Genomic DNA, 22,243 nt, shown 5'->3' with positions numbered 1-22,243 from the left:
TACAGCACAATCTAAGAATCTCTGACAGAATAGTGAGGGGGGAAGTTTATTATATAATAATGGATCAAGAGCAACAGGAATAATCTATTGGGACCTTTGATTTATCTGATCTCTTAATCCAATCTGACTCTTGATCCATCCATGGTTATAATCCACCAGATAGGTATTTCTAAGGCAGAACTAAGCATGTATATAAGACACTCCTTAACTATAGAGATTAGGACCCTGTGATCAACTCAAATAGCTATTTAAGTCTTTTTACTATATATATAAGCACTATTAAAATACAGTAAATATAATATTATAAAATATAAGATAAATTAATACTTTAGTTATAATTTTTTTAATTTCTTTTATATATAAAGCAGTTTTAGTTAAATAAAATATATTTAAATTTTATATATTTAATATAGTTAAGCACACAGCTTAGAAGTAGATTATATTATATATTTTAGTTTTTAATACTATATTATTCTTTTATTTATAGTATCTATACTTAGAAAATAAATATAAATTTATAATTATATTTTATTGAAAGTAAAGTTTTAAATATAGCTATAATATAATTTTATAATTCTATAATATATATATTTTTATTATACTTTTAAACTTGTTAGAAAACTGTATTAAGTATTTATATAGTTTTTAATAACTTGTAAAAACTAATATATTAGAACTAGTTATAGTTAAAAATAAAATTAATATTATTTTTAAACTAAAATTTTTAAAATATTAAACTATTATTTGTGAAGCACTCAGTTATAATAAAATAATGTTGCTACAGTAGCTAGTTATACAGAATTTAAAGTATAAGAGGAAAAAGCCAGAAAAGAATTTGCAGAGCTTTGTACAACATAAAATATATAGATAAATAGAACTAGTAGTATTTTAAAAATAAAGAAATATTTAAAGAAATGCTCTATACTGTCTATCTTACTATTTAAATGCCCACTGCACTATTACACTCTTAGTCTTACTAAATATAATGATATAATATAATCTATTATTAAGCTGTGTTTCTTACTAAGCTGTGTGCCTAATATAACTGTATTAAATATATAAAATTTAAATCTATATATATAAAAGAAATTAGAAGAAATTATAACTAAAGTATTAACTTATCTTATATTTTATAATATTATATTTACTGTATTTTAATAGTGCTTATATATATAGTAAAAAGACTTAAATAGCTATTTTTAAAGTAGATATAGTAAAAGCTTTAAAAATCTAATTTCTAGCTTTTATAAGATTTCATTTTCTAAATTAAAAAACTTTATAAGCTATTATTTATTAAATTGTTAGCACTTTTACTTCTATCTTTTATTTATAATATATAAAGTTTTAAGCTTATTATAGCACTTAATAAATTTATAAACTTAATTTTTTTAATCTACTATAGAGTATAACAGTATAGCAAGAAGCTATATAAGTAAGAGTAGTATAAAGCTGTTAGCTTTATATTCTAGTCTTTTACTAGTAGTATAGTAGTTTAGCTTCCAGAAATACTTTTTAGAAGCTACTTTATAATATAATATAAAGCTAAATAATTAGAGATTTAAATTAGACTTTAAGCATAAATATATTTTACTCTTTTTAGAGATAACAGATACTAGCTATTTAAAAAGATTTTGTAGCTGATAAAGTGTTTATAATCTTCAAAAAACTAGCTTATATAGCTTTCTAAAATAAATATATCTAGCTGCTAAGATCTGAAAACAGATACTAGAGAGCAGCATTTAAGTAAGATAAAGATAATATAATAGTATAGTAAGAAGCTATATAAGTAAAAGCAGTATAAAGCTGTTAGCTTTATACTCTAGTCTTTTACTAGTAGTGTAGCAGTTTAGCTTTTAGAATACTCTTTAGAAGCTACTCTGTAATATAAAGATCTTTTTAAATTATATTAAGTAATAAGAATATTAGCTATATTTTATATAGCTACTAGCTAAAAAAATGCTTTATACTTATTTATAAATAAAAGCTTATACTTATTAATAAACTTTTATATTAATTCTTACTGCTATTAATTCTGTTATATGGTATTAACTATAGAATATTAAAAATATATACTGCTTTAGCAGAATTACTAATTTAATTCTTTTAAGTAGCTAATATAGTTAATAACATTCTCTCTTCTTGTTTAATTAAATTCTTTAACTTTTTATACTATTTTGGTGGCATAGTAATTTAAATAGTATTAAATTATTAATAAATCTTAATGTAATTGTGTTGGGCACACTACTTAATAGAGAATACAGCTTAGTAGTAGATTACATTATATATACTGTTATTAGAAGTATTTAATAAGCTTTATCTGCTTCTTTAGCTCTCTAATATATTTTAGCAGTTTAGCTAGATAATTAATTATTATAGAATGTGTCTAGCAGAGTAAATATTTTCAACTAAATATAAAGCTGGTTAAGTATTTACTCTAATTTATATAGAATTGGGCCTTCTGCAGTAAATCTACTATATATTAAATACTATTAGAGTATGCAGATATACTTACTAGTAGATTATAATAAAGTCTTTCTTATTAATATAATTAATACTATACTGTATATAGATCTGTATTTTCTGCCTATATATACATTTTAATAGCTTAAAGCAGACAATATTAAGCAGTTGTAATAGATATAATAAATATAGTAGAAAAATATAAAGAAATAATTATATTTTTAGTGCAGAATTAATTAAATCCAGCAGATATATAGCTACTATAGTTATTAAAAATTAGCAGATAATATTTTTCTGCTATACAGACTTTAATATATTTATTAAAAATATTCTTTAGTTAATATATTTTAAACTTAATAGTAGTCTAGCTATTTTTACTAATTCTAATTATTTAGCTCTTTAGTAGTTCTAAATACTAATTAAATTAATAATTTTAAACTATAAAAATAATTATTAGAGATAGAGTCTAGCCAGCTAAATTAACTTTTTTAATTATAGTTATTTATTCTTAATTCTCTAATTAAATTGCTTTAGACTGGCCTTTTATTTTAAAGTTAGTAATAATTTTTGCAGTTGCTATTAATTCTATTAAAAAGCTAGTCTTATTAAATTTGTAGATATTCTATTTAGTAATACTAAATTAATATATAATTTTAAAAATATACTAAAATTACTCTCTAATAATCTTTAAATTCTTATATAGAGTTTATTATTGCAAAGCAAGAAAGGTTATACTTATATAGATACTCTACTTGCAGTAATAAAACAGTATATTAACTATAGATTGTGAATCTAGTATTCTTATATATTGTATATAAATATCTCTTCTTTTTCTAGCTATATAATATATAGTAATTATCTATTATATAATTATATAGCATGCTGATTACATTAGCTTAATATATATACTTTGCATTCTTACTACACTTAAATGCTTATAGCTGTTGCAGTTCTTAACATTTATTAATAATTATATCTGCAGCTATATTTTAATTAAGCTTATTATAGTAGTTAACAAATTATTATATTTATTTCTTGCTAAAAAAGGTTAGAAATTTTAATCAGCTTAATAGTAGAAGACTAGCTTTAATAGTAAGCTCTGTGTTACAGAGTAGCTTTTAAAAAGTATTCTAGAAGCTAAACTGCTGCACTACTAATAAAAGACTAGAATATAAAATTAATAGCTTTATACTACCTTTTACTTATATAATTTTTATTATACTATTATATTATTTCTATCTTATTTAGATACTGTTCTCTAGTATCTATTTTTAGATTTTAGTAGCTAGATATATTTATAAATATTTTAACTATATAAGCTAGTTTTTAAAAATTATAAAGACACTCTATTAGCTATAAAGTTTTTTTTAAATAGCTGGCATTTATTATCTCTAAAAAGAGCAAGATATATTTACACTTATAGTCTAATTTAAATCTTTAACTATTTAACTTTATATTAAAGAGTAACTTTTAAAGAGTATTTTAAAAGTTAAACTACCATACTACTAGTAAAAAACTAGAATATAAAGCTAATAGCTTTATACTACTTTTACTTATATAGCTTCTTGCTATACTATTACACTTTATTAATCTATAAATAAGATTTATTTTTTAAGTGTAGATTTTTTTAATTGTAAGTTTTTAAGTATTTAGCTCTATATTAATATGTGCAGAACATCTATATATATATATATATAGTTAGTTTTTAGCCTGCTCAATATCTAATTATATTAAATAATCTATAATATTATATAGTTATTATATTTTTAGCTCTATTAGTAATTTTTAAACTATGCTGTAATAACTATTATATAAAAATAGTAGAATATAATTAAAGCACTTAAAAATACTACTAAATATATACTATAGAATTAATGTAATCTATAAGTAAGCTGTGCATTTAACTAAGTTGTGCACTCTCTAATACAACTGTATTAACTATTTAAAGCTATTTAACCCACTACTATACCACTAAAAGTGTACAGAAATTTAAGAAAATTAGTTAAGCAGAAGAGAAGAATCTTATTAGCTATATCTGTTTTAAAAAAGTATTAAATTTAATAAATTTACAAAACAGTATATATTTACTAAGTTTCTAAATTAATTCTCTGATTATAACTTTAAAGCAGAGTTATAAGAATTAATAAGCATACTAATAAATATATATTAAATTTTATAAAAGAGAAAATATGTTTAAATTAAATATTATCTATAAATAAATGTAAATTACCTCTCTGACCTGCAGCTATATAAATTATAGCTAATATTCTTCTATTTAATTATAGTTTAATCTTTCTACCTCTCTCTGTTAGAAAGAACTACATTTATAACTTTGTTAAGTGCTATACTAAGCTGAAAACTACCTTTTCTTAAAGATATAATTATCAGCATACTTAATATAAATATCTAAAAATTATATATAAATAGTTTAAGCTTATATAATATATAATTATAAAGTATAAAATTCTATAAAAAATATCTATAATTTTAATAAGATAGACTTTACTAAATTTAATTACTACTATTACAGTAGTTACTAGAGCTGAGATATATAACTGTTAATATCTTTTACAGTCTGGCAATTATAAATAGATTATATCCATTAAATCTGTTAATATACCTGGTTAAGCATTATCATATTATATTATATTTAAAGCTATAAATTATCAGAAAGATTAGTTTTAAAAACCAAGCTTACTATCTAACTAGAGAAGATAAGCTCTAATAAATAAACTACTAATAAAATTAAACTTTAATAGCTTTAAAAGATCTTTATTCTATTTACAGCTGCATATATAAAGAGAAAATATTAAATACTTATTATAAATAAATATAGAAGCTATCTTATATCTTAATTTAACTAAATATATTTAGAGAACAATATTATACTAATTTATATACTAGCTTATTTATTCTATCTCTTATAGTCTTTTAATGTCAGCTGCTTTGCAGCTCTAAAATATATATAGTGGTTTAGTAAAGATGCAGTAATAGCTTAATTTTAATTATATTAATAAGCTGAACTTTCTTATAGCTTATCTAGAAGCCTATAAAATAGCTTTAAAGCTAGATAATATATAGAATAGCTTTGCAGCTACTAGAATAGTTCTATTTAATTCTAATTAGATTATTTAATAGCTTAATATATAGTTTATTAAGACTTCTACTTTATCTAAAAGTTAAACTAGTAATTAGTCTATCTGAATACTAGAGACTCTATATAATATTACTAAATTAAAGTGTTAATCTATAGTAATTAAAGTCTTTCTAAAATAATATTTAAAAATCTTTTTCAGTCCAATATATACAGCTTTAAATTAACTTATTAAAAAGTACTAATTAGCTATAAATAGTGCAGTTCTGCTTTTAAAGAAAAATTATAATTTAAAAGCTGTAAATGCAAAGAAACAGAAAAAAAAGCAAGCAATTAAGAAAGCAGATAGCTTATACTGAAAGTCTATCTGTACAGAAAGGTTGAGAGCTTATAGAAGCTAGGAATCAGGCCTCAGAAGCTTCAGCTGCAGCAGAAGAAGCAGCTCTTCCAGCTTCTTTATGCTGCCAGTGTGCCCCACTAAAGTGCAGTAATTATAATATAATAGAGCACAGAATAGTATAGTATTCTACTTATATTAATATATAATTTCTTTTATATATAATTGCTGTTTTAGATGGGTTAAATAGCTTTAAATTTAAATAGTTAACATAATTGTGTTAGAGAGTGTGCAGCTTAGTTAGATGTGCAGCTTGCTTGTAGATTACATTATACTATTATTATTAGTAATACTAGTAAGAATATTAATAAATAAAATAGAATAATACTATTTCTTAAAGTAGCTATCTAATATAAAAATAAATATAGAAAGTTATATAAATATACTTTTTATAGTAAAAATATATATTTTTTATTATCTAGTAAAATATAGTTAATAAAGATTATTAAAACTTTTTTTTTTAGATTTTAATTAAAGAAAATAAGTACTAAGCTTATACTTAAAAAGTATAAGCTGTTAAAACTCTTACTAGACTATATCTTAATAGCTTTATAAATTATTTTCTTATATCTGCATAATTTTAAAGCTATTTAACAAGTTTAAATATTATATAATATGTAATAAATTAAAGAAAATATAAGCAAATAAAGCAAAGTTAGCTTATATTTTAATCTAATAATAGTAGGGAGGTGGGTGCCATAGTAACAAACCCTGGCAAAGTACTGTACTGTATTCTGTACAGATACCTAGGTACCTAATGACCTAAGGTTCTGAACAAACTCTTTCTGTAGGTTATGTACCTTGGTATCTAGAAATGTATCAGTCCTTTTTTCCTGTTTCTGCTCCCTTGCTTGCTCTTACACAGCCTTTTCCGCCCGCCCACCCCTCATTAAGTTTTAGGATCCAGCATGATTCACTCAGCTGACAGACAAGCTGTGTCCATCCTCCAGTGGCTCTCCCAGCCAACCAGCTTCTGGCACCGACTGCTGATATGCCTGGTCCTACTCGGCGGCTCCAGCCCATCTCTGGTACCATGCAGCCATTCCAGCAGTGATGCAGCACCACCCGAGGTTGGTCTCATGCCCACACAACTCAGATACACTTTTTCTATCCGTTTGCCCAACACGACACTTGATAGCATTGCAGGATGGTTTACTGACACAATCCAATGGCTCAACACACAGTGAAATTTGCGAGACACAGTGCACCTTATCGACGCTCATCATCAGCAATTGTTTAACTGTTCCACCTGTTCAGATGATTCCAGGTGCCAGGCAGATTCGCCCATGGTCCTCCCCTCTTTTTTTATTGCCGTCCAATAATGGCACGGCATCTTTGATTGTTGTCTTTGACTTAACTGATCGGGTATTACTACCCCACCCCACCCTCCCCCTCCCTCTTCGTCAGACTAGCCAATTGCTTTCCTTGGGCACAAGCACACTCCGCACTGGGGTTGAGCATGGCGCTTAGAGTCATAGCCTGACCTAAAACTCTCACCAGAATCCTTGAACCTGTCCAGACTTTGGACTGTCCAGCAGGGCACCCTTCCCCACTAAGTGGAAGCCAATTTGCTCCAGTGTAGTCACACTGCACACGCCATGGGGGTGGCTGCTGCCCATCACTCAAATTAGTCAGGTCACCATACTATGTCATGCACATTATTGGCAGCTGCCTCAATCAATACAGCACAGCCAGGGACCTTCCCAGAATGTTTCAAGTGACTGATTACTTTGGGTGGTTGCCTGCCCAGGTGGCTCTCTCTAACGCTACGCAATTGAGAAAGAACATAGGGTACAATTTGCGAGCCAGGTGTTGCGCACAAACTATGCACTACATAATTGTGGGGAGGTTGTTGACCCTGCTTCAGACAAGAACAGGATGATTGAGATGATCATGGGAAGTGTGAAGCCAATGGGATCACTGTCATTGCCTTGATCTTTGATGCTTGTGATGGGCTGACTGCTGGATGTTTCCAGGTGCTGATTGTGCACGACCGGGGATCCTTTTAGATGCGCAGCCAAAATTAACAACGTGCCCCGTCAGGCTGTGACGCAGAGGCTATCTCCCTGCATGTTATGATCTGTCCTCCATCTTCAGCCTGATCAGACCTAGCCCTTGACAGAAAGGCAGCAGCCCGAAACTGGTCATTCCGTCATCCACTCATTGTCCTTCCCTTTCTCCTTCCCCAAGCCCCCGCCCCCTCTGCCTGGGCATCAAGTTCCCCCTTCCATTCCATCGTCAACCGCAGCCGCTGTCATCTATCTACTCCTGCCAGATGCCACTTCCACTTTGCTCTCAGAAGGGATCACGTTACCTACTTATCCAGTCTTTGTGTCAGACTGGCCCTTCATTCTTGACTCGTTCCCAGTACTCTTTGGTTGCTGTGCTGGCTGGAACCAAAGGTCAGGCAGCCTCCCGCAGAGGGTGGAGTCCACACTTCACCGCACCCCCGCAGTATTACTCTGATCTTGCGACAGCCTCAGCCGGGGTTCTTGACGCACTTGAGTCACATTTCAAACATCCATCTTCAATTCATCTGAATAGCCATTCCCTCATTGTGACTTCTTTATACTGTGGCTGGTTTAAGACTTCGGAACCCTGCTCTAGCTGATCCAGTTCGGTCATTGTCAGCCTTATCACCGGGACCCAGACCACGTTCCCCCTATCGCCACCAAAGAACACAAAGAGACCATACTGACAAATCACCTTCACGTGCGCTTCTTGCCAGCACCTTGAACCGACTTCCATTGACTTCCACATTGCCTTGCGCATCAGACTTCGTCATCTATCGCCTTCAGTGCTATATCTTCTACCGGCATCATTGATTGTTGCTCAATCCCTCTTTCATCCCCTCAATTTCACCGCCAAGAGTCTCGCACGGTCTGTTCACAGGACTCTATAGGTGATGACCGCATTTGCTACTGCTGCCTTGGAGTCCAGACAAAGCAACAACACCAATATGAATCGTCTACCATCAGTCTCCAGCCTGATGTCTCCTCCAGAAGCCAAACCTTATGACAGCTTCCACTCTACATTCTCCCCATCGACAATGTCCCAAGAGTCATCTTTCAATCAGGTCAAGCTTCCTCCTATCGCCGCTGATCGGAAGCGCACGCAGTCAGAAATGGACCTACCGTCGCCACCTGTCACTCCATACACGGGAAATAAGAAGAGGAAGTCAAATTCAGAGCAGATCGATAAAGATGTCATCGGCTCCTCCAGAGATCCAGTTCTCTTTCCTCGCAACGACTCAGTTGGGGATGTCGCCACTGATGAGCCTCTCTTTGGCCCTGTCCTCCCGTCCGCGGCGGAAGCGCTGGTCGACCAGCACATCACGTCGCACATGGCAAGGTTCGAGAACAAATTGAACAAACCGACGCGTGATGAGTATCTCTTGGCGCTTTCATGTGTACCCGTTGTTTCGACGCAATACAATCGCAACCCGGCAGCCTGGGCCAGACAGGAGCGGGAGACTCTGGAGCGTCAGCTGGGGATGATGAATCGATACCGTCCTGATGCAGTTGACACGAAACTGAAGAAGATCGCACCTGCACCTCCTAAGCGAACCGCAGTTACTCAACCACGTGTACAGCGAACGCCTCGAACCAAGCGCACGCCTAGATCTACACCGAAACAGAAGATACTGGATTCATTTGACGCGCCTCCTTCCTCTACTCCCAAACCTCCTCGGGTTATCGGCACAAATAGAGACGACACTGATTATAATTCTATCAAGGACTATTCTCCGCCAATAGAGACTCTTGGGGGTAACACGAAAGCTCTCAAGGCGGACTGGAAAGGTCAGATGCTTGATCTCAGCAACGATCCTGACCGCCATGCGCTTAACCCTGCTGAAATCAACCTTGCCGCTACTCTGCGCCTCTCGTGCGCCACATATCTCTGCAGCAAGCGTCGCATCTTCGAGGCTCGTGTTAAAGCGCTAAATATTGGCAAGGAGTTTCGGAAGACTGATGCGCAGCAAGCGTGCAAGATCGATGTCAACAAAGCCAGCAAACTCTGGACTGCGTACGAGAGGGTGGGCTGGTTCAAGCCGGAACATTTTGAAAAGTATCGAAAATGAAATACCCATGCGCTCTGGGGACCCACTCTCTATGCAACTCGCAGCGGCCTCACCCAAAGTGTGCTTTGTTTTCCATTCAAGTGGTATTGCCTACTCTTTCATTGTGGTTTCAGAATTTACGTACGACACTTTTTAAAGGCTGGTTGCTAGTATTTTTTTCTTTCTCCGTTCATGTCAAATATGGTCACCGGTGATTATCGGGTGTAGCGGGTCTCCGCTCGTCAGTCACCTTGCAGCAACCATATTGCATGATGCATGAGTAAAGCAGGTGTGGGACTGCCTCATGAGTTCAATCTATCCCTTTCTATCATCTGCAGTACTCCCCAATTTCTTTCCTAATGGTCCACCTTGTCTTCTGTGGCTCACATGAAGGGGCTTTCTGGAATTTCATCTATTTCCGCGTTTTGTTCAGTATGCATTTCCCTCGGACCAGGGTAGCTGAGGGTTGGCGTTTAGGACTTCAGTTGATGGTCAGATTGAGTTTCTCTCTTTTCCCCCCATTCTGTTGTGTTGTCGGGGTTTGTTGAGCTCGGGACGATGCACATGCCCAATACCCCAGGGAAGATCTTTGTCAATTAGTATGAGAATGGACAATTACTATTTTAAAAAAAAGAGCTTTTTGCAGCACGTAGTTTTGAGACTAAATAGAGCCTTACGCCCTTGTAGCTAGCAAAGTTTTCGATGATGGAAGTTCAAAAATCAAGAAAGCATGTATAGAGGGCGGAGCACTCCGTACTATGTATAGTAGTAGTGCGGAGTAGTTAGTACATTGCAGGGCAGGGAGTACTACTAGTGTACCCCGTAAATAGTGTCGACACCCAAAATGGCGGTCCGAAGTGGGCCGCGGGGCCATACTGCGCGCTCGACGGCGTCTGTCAGCGCCCGCTGCGGGCCTGGCTCTCAAGCACACGGGGGTGGACTTGGTAGAGAAGGTGTCTTGGACGCAGTACTCCGTATCCTCTGCACAACGTGCACCTGAAAAGCAGAAGAATCCTAGGTCTATTTCCTCCCTATTTAAATGGGGCTCTAGAACTTTTGACCATGATAATAATAGCAGCTGGATCTTCACGGGGTACGCAAGGAGAACACTCCGCCAGTCATGTTTTGATCATTGAGAAACCAAAGACAAAGATTCACAGAACAAGGAACTGGAGCATATGAGTTAAATATAAGAGAGCATGCAATCTGCATGGTGATATCTTTGCGTGGTTTGCCCTCTCTAGGTGCTGGAGAATAATTAAGCTGTCGTGCCCTGCGTTCTGGTCGGGTGGCGCTCAGGGGCCAGGTGGGCGAAGCCCGCGCCGGCCAACCGAACGTACTCCGTACATCAGCCTCGTCATCCACCGGTTCTCCGTAGTCTCAGCCTTCCCGAGACGACGTCCTCACAACCTCAACTTTCCCCAACCCTGACCTCGCCTGGAAATCAGTATATTGACCTTCAGATACGGGGGAACTTTTGGGCAACGATGTCCCAGACGGAAGTCGCTCGTGCCGAGTCCCTGGATGAACAGGATCCTCACTGGAGGGAGAAGGACGGCGATAGGAAACCAAAAAGCAGGAGACCGGCCAGTGCGGAACCCCGCCCCTTGCGCTTCAGCTACCAAGTTTCTTGATGCCATGTGCTCACAGAATTGATTAACCAGATACTGCTTTCCGGCAGCAGCGCCTGAAAGCCTGGCAGTGAGTTTCGGCGTGATGTGTTCGGACTGTGATTGCATTTGCTGATGTCACATCGTCAGACCGATCCTGACCCCCAAAACTGTTTTGCCTCTTTTCTTTATCGTGGGCATTATCTTTGCGCCTATCGGAGGACTCTTGATCTGGGCGAGTTCCCAAGTAGGTCTAATCCTTGTGTATGTCTAGTCTGTTTTCACCTGCCTCTGACATTATGCAACAATCAAGGTTCAGGAAATTGTGATAGATTACTCCGACTGTAAAGACGAAGCACCGTGGGCACCAGAAACATCTCCGATAGCAGACAGAGTCAGATCATCCTTCAAGTCTTCGAAATCGACTTCCATCCCAATGTGGCAGAAAAGATGGGAGAATAAGACCCTGAAAGGGACCTCACAGCGAAAGAATACGACTATCTGCTCGCTGTTTTTCGACATTCCGGATCCGATCGGACCTCCTGTGTTTCTGTACTATCGCCTGACGAACTTCTATCAGAACCATCGGAGATACGTCCAGTCTTTGGATTTGGAACAATTGAAGGGCAAGCCTCTCGACAACAATACCATATCTGGGAGTTCATGTGATCCATTGAGGATAGACCCAGTCACTAAAAAAGCATATTACCCCTGTGGACTAATTGCCAACTCCTTATTCAACGATTCAATCTCCTATCCGAATCTTGTTAATATCGGACCATATGTTATGACTAACAAAGGTATCGCCTGGGATAGTGACAAGGAGCTTATCAAGACTACTAAATATAAACCATGGGAGGTTGTCCCTCCGCCGAACTGGAAGGAGCGGTATCCGAACGGATATACCGACGATGACCCAATACCAGATCTTCATGAGGACGAGGAGTTCATGGTTTGGATGAGAACCGCAGGGCTGCCTACTTTTAGCAAGCTCTCACTGAGGAATGATACTGCCGCTATGGAAGCTGGGAACTACCGTTTGGACATCGATGACCGTAGGTGTTCAGTTCTATTTTCTTGCCCTCTTTTTTATTCCCTTTGATCGGCATCTAATAAGTATAAACAATAGATTTTCGAGTCACGGAGTACGGCGGTACGAAGTCAATTTTGATCTCCACGCGAACCGTTATGGGAGGCAAGAACCCCTTCATGGGGATTGCTTACGTTGTTGTGGGCGGTATTTGTATCGTCCTCGGTGCTCTTTTCACCGTTGCACATCTGGTAAAGCCGAGGTATGTGGCTGATCCCAATTTTCTGATAAACTTTTACGGAGCGAGTATGTTTATCGTTTCATAGGAAACTCGGCGACCACACGTATTTGACTTGGAACAGTGAACATCCCAGTACGGCCATTGCGACCGGGCGTGACGACAGACTTGGTTCGAACACTCTCTAAAATTTCTCTTGTACTATTTTCAATCTATCGTTCCACTTCTTGTGGGTCTGAATATGGGCCATTGGGTCAGTGGCGTTTCAAGGTTGTTTTTGCTTTTCTCTCACTGGATGCAAGATGTATTATTGCACGAATTCCTTCCTACCTCAACTTATCCGGCTTTAGAAATGGTTTCAGATCTTGGTTTGGCTTTCTTTATTTTTTCCCCCTAAATGATATGCGTCTCTGGAAGGAGTGTATCTAGCATGTGGTCGGCTGACCTGTCGCAATCGAAGTTCTCATCCCTGTTTTCCAACATTCCAGTCGCCTCACAACAATTGTGTTTGGTTCTACCTGATATTACCTGACCACATTCCGCGTAGCCATCAGCAACGGTTCTCGTCTTAAATGGCGCTTAAAACCGCTGCCGGCATGGAAGCGTTTAGGCCTTATACACCTTGAAAGCCAAGAAAACATGATGTATTGGCTTTTAGGTCTTCTCTGTTTGGACTTTACATTGGCGGGTTCACTGGTTTTCCGTGATGGCCTCAAGTTTCATCACGGCTTTTGTGGCACAAGCGTTCCGGGCGATTCACTTAAAGCTGAACATAGGCGCTTGAGCTTGATGGAAGCTGAAGCCGCTGTCGATAAGAGTGGGAGCAGGGAGACCCTGACACCAATAGAAATTGATACATGGTTTCACATTGTGAGTAGCGAGGCGCAAGCGGACCTAGTGACAGACGAAATGATCATGGCTCAGGTTAGTCTCGATCCTCTAATTGAACAGATAACTTTGCAGGTCTGACAGGAAGTTTTTCAGTTCTCTTATCTACAGCAGGCTTATGCAAACACAACTATCTCATACAAACTTCGTGGCGTCAATCGCAGAATTAATGATACCTGGGCCCGCAATGGCGATGATCTTGCAATGAAGACAGCTCTACGCAAGGGAACTTACAACACACTCAATGTCTATTATCAAACCGACCTCCAGGCGTCCCACGGTAATAACACGAGTACTGCTCGCAATGAAAGCAGTGATGCAAGTCAGGTGTCACATGAACTGTCCTCAAATCTCCTTGGCTTCTGTACACTTCCTACTCCCGATGTCAACGCCAGCAGCCCACGTTCCGACTATATCAAGGATGGCTGCAATGTACTCGCTGCAACCATGCCTGGCGGACCGCTAACACATTTCAACCGCGGCGGCACAACTGTACACGAGGTGGGACACTGGAACGGACTCCTGCATACATTTCAGGGAGAGTCTTGCGCGCCTAACAATGATGGCGATTACATCCCGGATACGCCACTGCAATCCGTGCCTACAGACGGGTGTCCTCGTTGGAAGGATTCGTGTCCCGACTCCTCTGGGTTGGACGCAATACATAATTTCATGGACTACTCGTCGGATGATTGCTACCAGGGCTTTACCAAGGACCAAGCCCGAAGAATGCGGAGCATGTGGTCCTCAATGAGGGAAGGCCGGTAACACTTAGCGGGGCGAAGCTGGACTATTTCACCATGTCGGTGTACACGTTGATTTTCTAGTAAATTTAAATTTCAATTCGGTAGTATTGCTTAATCCGAGGACGTTGCCTGATCGAAGGAGCCTCTATCATCATTCGATGGCACCCGATCATTCCTAACCAATTTGAAATAAGGGATGGTGTCCGCTTTTTCAAGACAGGAGGCATTTATGAATGACAGCGGAGAACAGAAACAAAACATGTCGAACTTCCATACCAATTCATGATAAAATACACTGTGCCATAAACTAGCGATGTGATCCTATTAAATTCTTCGCAGGAATTGATGTCAACATTGGTAATGTCCGAGAGAATGAGCTAACCCCGAGCGCGCTGCAGTCCAACATCCGATGTCGAGCCCATGGAGAAACAAACCGATGGCAATCTTACGTAGATCAGCGTTTCCGCTTCTTGCCTCGTTCCTCATCATCGAGACCGCTTTCTCTATCCTTTTTCTTGGCTTTTCTCTCTAGTTCATCCCAGTCCTCACCACTCTCCTCCTCGTCCGCACTGAGATCTTCGCTGGCTTCAGCACTAGCGTCATCGTCGAAGTCACTGTCATCCTCTGAACTTTCGTCCGACGCGGCCAGTTCAGATTCCGATAACTCGAACGCCGACTCCTCTTCTTCATCAGTGCCGTCTTCAGAGTCTGATTCGGCCGCCAAGAACGACCAACCGCCCTCAGCAAAGAAGCCGTGTGGATCGCTCACGACAGTCTTCATGATGGTGCTCCAGTTAAGATTGAGAGGCCCTTCTGTGAACGCAATGTCAACAGAATCGAGCCAGTCCTTGACGCCCTCCAGAGACTCGACAGGAATAGTATTGATATGCACCGGGGGCCTGTGGAAGTCCTTAAACACAAAGACCAGATCGAAGTTTTTGAGTCCGAACTGAAACAAAAGCAGAATTGTCAGCGAAAAGGGATCCTAACCCACTAAATGCATCTAATCAAGCTGCAGACCGGACTTACCTGTACTCTCTCCAAATGAGCAATCTCAATTTCGTTGAGAGTAATAACCAAGAAAGGTGGCTCCGTAAGCTGAACAAGTGCATCCGTAGTCGGTTGAATGAGGACATTGGATCTGTTCGGGACTCCATTAAAACCGATCTCTCGGAATGGGATGTCAACATCGACGCCCTCATCTTTCCCAGCATCAGAGATCTTCTCCGCAAAAGCTTTGAATTCTCGATCCAAGGCTGCTCTCCGCCGCCTTTCTTCCTGCTCCGCCTCAAATTCTTCTTCATCACCGTAACGGTGTTTCCGTCTGCGATTACCAGTCTCATCAAATTGCATTTCGGTAGCCTCACGATAGAACTGTACATCTCTGGTCTTCCTCTTGCCAATCATAATTGGCGTCTTAAGGTGAACATGGATGATCACGATCAACTCGTGAGCACAAGGCTGAAAGAAGAGATGCTTCACATTACTGAAAAGAACATCCACATGCTCACTGCGAAACGGTGATTGGTAACGAAGACCGTTCTGGTGTATTTCGACTTCTCCTGGGACACGTTTTCCATCCAGTGGCGGTCGTAGATAGACGTCTGGAAGCTTGGCAGGTCGACGATCTTTCATTTGGTTAGCCAGGACAAGATTACTAAATGTAGGAGATAACACATACTCCTTATTTCGATGAGCTTATCTTGCTCTACAACATCTTCCATTTCCTTTTTCTCCTGCTCCCGTCTCAGAGCATTCTTTCGCAGTTCCGTTATATCTTGCGCTACTTGAGCAAGCCTGTCATTGTCTTTGGACCTCAGAGTCAAATTCCTCAAAAAGTGTGCTGAGAGGTCCTCGAAGGGTTGATCATCTTTCCTGCCAACACCTTGGCCGGGGGACAGAAAATTAATCCGTAAATAGGCATATTCTCCTTCGTCGCTCTTACTAGCGTTTTTGATTGTGTTGATGTGGAATGGGACTGGCCGGCCCATGATCGGAACGATCACTGTGGAAGCTTTATGATCGACGTAAACTGTAAGGTCCTTCACTTTGGCTGGCAGCTGATTATCGCGCTTATAAGATTCAAAGCGCTTGAATTTCTTCTGAGTGACACCATTTTCGTCTCCAGTCGTGCCGGCGAATCGCTCTAGACCTTCTTTCACTTTCTTGGCAGCTAGTTCCTTTTGGTGCTCACGACGACGAGCCTCCGCACCTTCGTTAACCTGAGTCGGTCGCTCGGCGCGGAGTTTAGTTTTGGTAATATTCTTGCTTGCAATGGCGCTTGATCGCACTTCCATTTTTTCTTTGGCGGGCTTTTCTGGCTCTTCTTCGTCTCCGAAGTAGAAAGAAACCGAGTCCATATCGATGCCTGCATCCTTTGTAAAGATATGCGGACCACTTTCACCCACTCGAACCGTGTCTGTGATGACCATTGAATAGAGTGCATTCTTCTTGTCTTTCGGTTCCGGGTCTGGGACGTCAGTCAACCCAATCGTTATAGAGAGAGTCATGCCACTCTTCAGAATCCTGTTATTTTTGCCATTCAGCACCATGTTAGAGTCTCGGAGTTCAATCCCAATTCCAGCACCAATGTTCTTGAGAAAATGTTTCTCAAGATCAGGCTTCTTCGCTCGAACCATGCCTATTGCCTTGTTGTATAGGTCCTTGGCTACAGTTCCATCGCGCACGTCTTTCATCACCGCTTCATGAATGCTTAACAAGAAGCCATAATTGGTCTCCTGAGATTTGCTCGGATCAACTAGATAGGTCCGGGCAATAATCGAGCTATAGGTCTTGTACCGAATTCCGAAACCAGCAATGATGATACCCGCATGCAGGTTATTGGAGTCAGAAGTAGCAGTGAGCCTTAGATCGTAATTTCCACCACTCTGGATTACCGGACCGTAAGCCCAATCAATTTGCTGAGGATCGAACTCAGGTGGCAATTTTGGCAACTTATGGAAGAATTTCGCATCATCGATTTTAGCATCGACTTTCGCGGCGAGAGCCTTGTGAGTCATCTTTTTCTCTTCATCAAGCAGTTGCGACATCTCATCCACAAAGTATTCTGACATGAGACCGCTGCATGCTCGGGATGCATTACGAATAGATACCTGTCAAGATTTGTTAGCATTAAGACCAGTAAATAGGGACAAAAACGGCTCTCACCAGTTCTTCCGGGCCTTTCACAGAGAAAGCGGCCGAAGAGAGAGCGGGTGCAATGTCAACTTCTTCAACCTCTTTCGAGATATCCCCAAAGACACGCTTCCATTCATCTGCAAAAGGACCCGATGCGGTATCTTTCGGTAAAGTGCCAACCTTTTTCTGAAAGGAATTAGAGCAGTTCCGCGGCTGATATACAAAGATGGTAGTAATTGAGGCTTACCCCGGCCTCTTTGATGATGCCCAAGCACTTCTCAAAGGCTTTTGCCTTCTGCTCCGGGTCCTTTGTTATCGCCAGTATCTCTACCGGAATTTTGCCACCCTTTAACGGCTCGAGATGTTTTGCTGCAGTTGCGTAAGACGATCTATCAGTGATTTGCGGTCCACACGACTGTTATTTGTTAATCCAATCTGATCACGTACCTTTTTTCACGGTAGTCACTACGTACATCGCTTCTGTTGTAAAAACGAAGAGCGTAGCTGGAAACTCGTAGCCAAGCAACCAGAACTGACGGATGACAGCAGGTCAACAAACTGAAACCACTAGGTTTACAAGGGCTTTGAGACTGACTTACATGCATCGCATTGTTTTTCTGAAAGGAATTTGCCTCATCTGTCTTCCCCATAAGGATGACTATTGATCCCACTCCACCGAACACTGGATTCCCAGAGCGTCTGTCTGCTTTCCATGCTGCATAAAAGCTGGACAAACGATTGAAAAAACTGGTTTTGTCAATGACTATTTCCTCCGCCATGGTAAAGACACAGTCGGTGATGGGCTGTGGCGTTCAAGGTCAGCCACCGGTTGCCGATGATTCGGCACCCGCAAGAGCTGAGTGATGTGAACTGCAAGGATTGAGAAAAGAGGAAAAGGAAATATATTCACAACTAGCACTGTCGTACTCAAGGTACACTGGTGCTGTTGTAGCTCTGGAGAAAGAAAAGTAAGCTAACCAGTAACTGGCACGGAGATGCTCTTGAAGTTAGGTAGACGTGAAGCGCGTCGGACGGGTCCACTCGCGGGTAATCCAGGTGAAGCCCGTCTTTCCTCCTATAGACTAGCGCGTCGCGGTAGGCATTTGCACTGTTTGCCTCACAGGAGACGGATGGACCAACCGAGCCAGGTGCAGCCCATCTACTAGTATAGAGTACTCTTGCGAAACCACCATGACTAACGGTGTCTACCAGAGACTATCCGTTATGTCTCATTGATCAGTGCTTAAGTGTCTTGCTATTTACGATATTCTTCCCACCAGAAGGGTAGGCTGGCTGTATAATACTTTGGATCCACAGTTTCCCGTTTGACACTGCTCACAGTACGCTTTCTGTTTTATAGTGCTCATCTGAATCCCGTGATATTCTCTGTATCTGTTCTTTTCTTTCGACATCCCTAATGGAGGCTATTCTTATTGCTACTCTCTGGTCCTCGAAAAATGTTCCCTTCTGGCAACCCGCGGAATTTTGACGAGTTCGACGATTCCGATCCCGATGCTTCTCGCAGACACCAACGCAATAATGCAGCTACCGGGGCATCTGCTGCTGGAGTTCGTGCCATTAGCGCTCAGATGGTGGCCTTCTATTTTAGAGCTCCTATAAAGGCCTTTTTTCGCGCCCGATTTGAGTATAAAGCGTCCCTGCGTTCTCGTTAAACAAAACATACTAACATTTTCTTAGCTACATGGTACTTTGTCTTTCAGAACTCCTGAGTGGGTGTTAAATGCCGACTAATAGATTTATGCACGTCTTTTTTAGGCCTTTGCTCGAGCAATAAACCCCCGGGTGGCCGAGGGAGGATGGTCTCTATACACCACCACACCTGGTTTGCTTGCCCATGCTGTTCGAACTTACGGCTGGCGCTTCATCCCAGATCAAGTCTTACCTCCTTTGTTGGCGAATGCAGGGTAGGTCCACCTTCCTGTTTGCGCTCGGCAACGCATCATAACTCTGACTCTACGCAAACAGCGTCGGCGCTGTTCTTTATACATCTTATCTCCAGGTTCTCAGTGCCCTCCACGAACCTACGTCGCAGGGTGTAAAGCGGGTCTACCCGCCTCCTCGATTTTCTGAAACGTTCGCTGCTGGATTTGTTGCTGGGACTGTACAGTCCATTGTTGCTGCGCCGTTGGATGCCCTTCAGGTCCGGTTGCGAACAAAAGACATGTTGGAAGGCCATTATAGCAATATGTGGCAATATGGGAGGTACAAGCTTCAGGAGATTGGCATTCGCGGCATTTTTGCGGGATGGAGTCTGTCCTTCTTCCGAGACTCCGTTGGATATGCCATCTTCTTCTCCTGTTTCGAGTATATCAAATCGCAAGCGTACTACTCATTTATCACCCGTTACTATGCGCCTCTGCATCCTCATAGCGTGCAGAGGATGCCATCGCCAGGCACTAGTGACAGTGGAGTACCGCTCATAAAACCGCACTACGCGCTGGAACCTTGCTTTCTGATGCTAGCAGGAATTGCGGCATCAGTCGCACAGCAAGTAGTTCAATACCCGTTGAGCGTGCTCCAGAAGCTGCACGTGGGACGACTGGAATATCTCGACCAACAAGCAAGTGTCGTCCAACTTAGACAGCAGATGATACGACATTATTTCCACGCTTATCAGGAGACGTTCAAACGGTGTCAGAAAAAAGCAGCCCGTATTGGGTGGTGGCGTTTGCTATTCAGAGGGTTTGTGGGCAATACTATCCGCCAGGTGCCTAGCACCAGCGCCGGCCTGGTGATCTTCGAGCTGGTGCGGCGTAAATATGCCAGCGCGACCGATGCGGTACACATCCAGAAGGATGGGTACGATATCCTTTTGAACTAAAAGGAATACGACTTCAGGAAGCTTAACGCAACGAGTACAAAGTATGGTTGATACGCGTGAGTATATAGAGTGCATGCATGTACAGTACATAAATAAAATAGATACCCTTGCGATACAGGGACCAATCAATTTTGGTGGCATAAAATTTGACCGACTGCAGGGCCACAGGTTACCACAATAAGCTCTGAGAAAACAAGTTCAAGAACAGACTACTCAGTACCTCTGTATGCTGTAGTATGACACGGGGGGGTGGATACAGTGCTGTAGCTATCTGGCCGGGAGTTACATGGCCGGTCGGCCATAGGTACCTATGGGACCGTAGGCCATACACCACGGTTCTACCGGATATGTAGTATTGACAAGAAGCAGCCCTGTACTCTGTATATAGAGTAAGCAGCAGAGCACCTGGGACTTCATGCTTGTATCTAGCGCATAGTGCCTTGTAATCCTACTGTGTAAGACAATAAAGCCCATAGCTGACTGACTGTTCACATTTCATACCCCGCAGATCATCCTTCTCATGCTCCACTACTGCTGGACCTGCAAGTGTTGATTGGATTATGCCTGAGGACCAGCGAGACGGGAGATGCTAGGAATACGGAGTACTGGAGTAATAGCGATCGTGCACGGAGTATCTGTACCCAGTGTATGCGGTGGTCAAGCTGTCATCTGTATCCATCACCTGAGCATATGAAAGTTTGGAAAGTCCCGTGACATACAGTGGTAAACAGTCAAGTCCGCAGAAAGGAAGGCGAACACCACATTAAATTCGTTTGTGTATTGTAGATTTGACGGCCTTGATTTCCCAGTTTCACAGACTCCTTAAGAACTGCAACAGACATATTGTACTCCATAGATTTGAAAGAGCAGTTCACTTGCAGTGACGTGGGGGGGGGGGGGGGGTGGGCGGCACTACTCTGTGCCAGGTATTTTGTAGATACCTCCCCCGGGCCCATACAGGGCTATACTAGTTAGTATATTAGGTAGCCATACCGCTGGTTGCGGCAGCACTCCAGCTTCAGTCTCCACCCCAATTTTCTGGGGTTGGCGCCGGTCCCCTAGTCTCTCACCTGATCTCCTCTCCAACGTCCTAGACTAATACTCCGTACTCCAGTCCGCAGTACCAGAGTATCGGTTCTTTCCCCCGTTCACCGAGTACCCCAGATCTCATCTCCCGCATCTTCCATCTCGACCAAGCAGGCCTGTCTGTTTTTCCTACATGTACTGTGTACCGTGTTAGCTCCGCAGCCAGCGATTCTCCTCTCTGTCTGCAATGTGCGATCATCTACTCATCTAGACTACTTCGTCATCTTGCATCGTTGGCCCTCCACTTGTCTCGTGAGCGGGTTCCAAGGTTGAATCCCACCATTCCCGCTGCTGCTCTAGTTGCTCTCGCCTGCGCCCTCCTGCTGCTACTGGCTGTCTCCTGCCCTACAGGTCGAGAGCGTGCAACGTGCAACGTGCTCCTTGCTTCGGCCTCATCCCCGTCCCAAGACGCCAACCATCACGGCCTCTACCGAGCAAAACAGCTCTCCATAGAAACCCCTTCTTCGGTGTCCACCTGAGTTCTCAGAGCACACCGTTGCTGGGATCATCAAACTCTCTTTGTCAGCGGGCCCTCCCACCACCAGCCTTCTCGCGATTCCGCAATCAAAACCTCTTTCCCTTGCGGATAGGGCTGCTAAGATCAGCAGCCCGTCATCACCGCCACCATTCCTCCCACAACTCCCCCTCGACCAC

The 22,243-nt window shown here is 40.6% G+C and overlaps 5 protein-coding genes across 5 annotated transcripts; 4 read left to right on the top strand and 1 right to left on the bottom strand.

The window, feature by feature from the left end:
• Positions 1 to 8,910: 8,910 nt before the first annotated feature.
• On the top strand, positions 8,911 to 10,032 carry VTN00DRAFT_8604 (uncharacterized protein; the record flags this gene model as incomplete). Its single annotated transcript, XM_069435476.1, has 1 exon — positions 8,911 to 10,032. The coding sequence occupies one exon, from the start codon at positions 8,911 to 8,913 to the stop codon at positions 10,030 to 10,032; it is 1,122 nt and encodes a 373-aa protein (XP_069285418.1).
• A 1,466-nt stretch (positions 10,033 to 11,498) lies between these two features.
• VTN00DRAFT_8603 (uncharacterized protein) lies at positions 11,499 to 13,077 on the top strand (the record flags this gene model as incomplete). Its single annotated transcript, XM_069435475.1, has 6 exons — positions 11,499 to 11,601; positions 11,676 to 11,712; positions 11,772 to 11,868; positions 11,935 to 12,676; positions 12,751 to 12,913; positions 12,978 to 13,077. 6 exons carry the CDS (start codon positions 11,499 to 11,501, stop codon positions 13,075 to 13,077), a joined length of 1,242 nt encoding a protein of 413 aa, XP_069285417.1.
• Positions 13,078 to 13,678: 601 nt separating this feature from the next.
• On the top strand, positions 13,679 to 14,545 carry VTN00DRAFT_8602 (uncharacterized protein; the record flags this gene model as incomplete). The annotated part of the gene is made up of 2 exons (XM_069435474.1): positions 13,679 to 13,813; positions 13,874 to 14,545. 2 exons carry the CDS (start codon positions 13,679 to 13,681, stop codon positions 14,543 to 14,545), a joined length of 807 nt encoding a protein of 268 aa, XP_069285416.1.
• A 432-nt stretch (positions 14,546 to 14,977) lies between these two features.
• Positions 14,978 to 18,440, bottom strand: VTN00DRAFT_8601 (uncharacterized protein; the record flags this gene model as incomplete). The annotated part of the gene is made up of 7 exons (XM_069435473.1): positions 14,978 to 15,472; positions 15,553 to 16,151; positions 16,205 to 17,636; positions 17,692 to 17,847; positions 17,909 to 18,030; positions 18,109 to 18,193; positions 18,261 to 18,440. The coding sequence occupies 7 exons, from the start codon at positions 18,438 to 18,440 to the stop codon at positions 14,978 to 14,980; spliced, it is 3,069 nt and encodes a 1,022-aa protein (XP_069285415.1).
• A 923-nt stretch (positions 18,441 to 19,363) lies between these two features.
• VTN00DRAFT_8600 (uncharacterized protein) lies at positions 19,364 to 20,503 on the top strand (the record flags this gene model as incomplete). The annotated part of the gene is made up of 3 exons (XM_069435472.1): positions 19,364 to 19,366; positions 19,438 to 19,586; positions 19,648 to 20,503. The coding sequence occupies 3 exons, from the start codon at positions 19,364 to 19,366 to the stop codon at positions 20,501 to 20,503; spliced, it is 1,008 nt and encodes a 335-aa protein (XP_069285414.1).
• Between the last annotated feature and the right edge of the window lie 1,740 nt (positions 20,504 to 22,243).

Source organism: Thermoascus crustaceus (assembly GCF_041956765.1).
Source record: "Thermoascus crustaceus strain CBS 181.67 unplaced genomic scaffold VTN00scaffold_6, whole genome shotgun sequence".
In the NCBI taxonomy this organism is placed as follows: Eukaryota; Fungi; Ascomycota; class Eurotiomycetes; order Eurotiales; family Thermoascaceae; genus Thermoascus; species Thermoascus crustaceus.
Note: the sequence above shows the minus strand (reverse complement) of the source record. Positions and strands in the feature narration are given on the sequence as shown.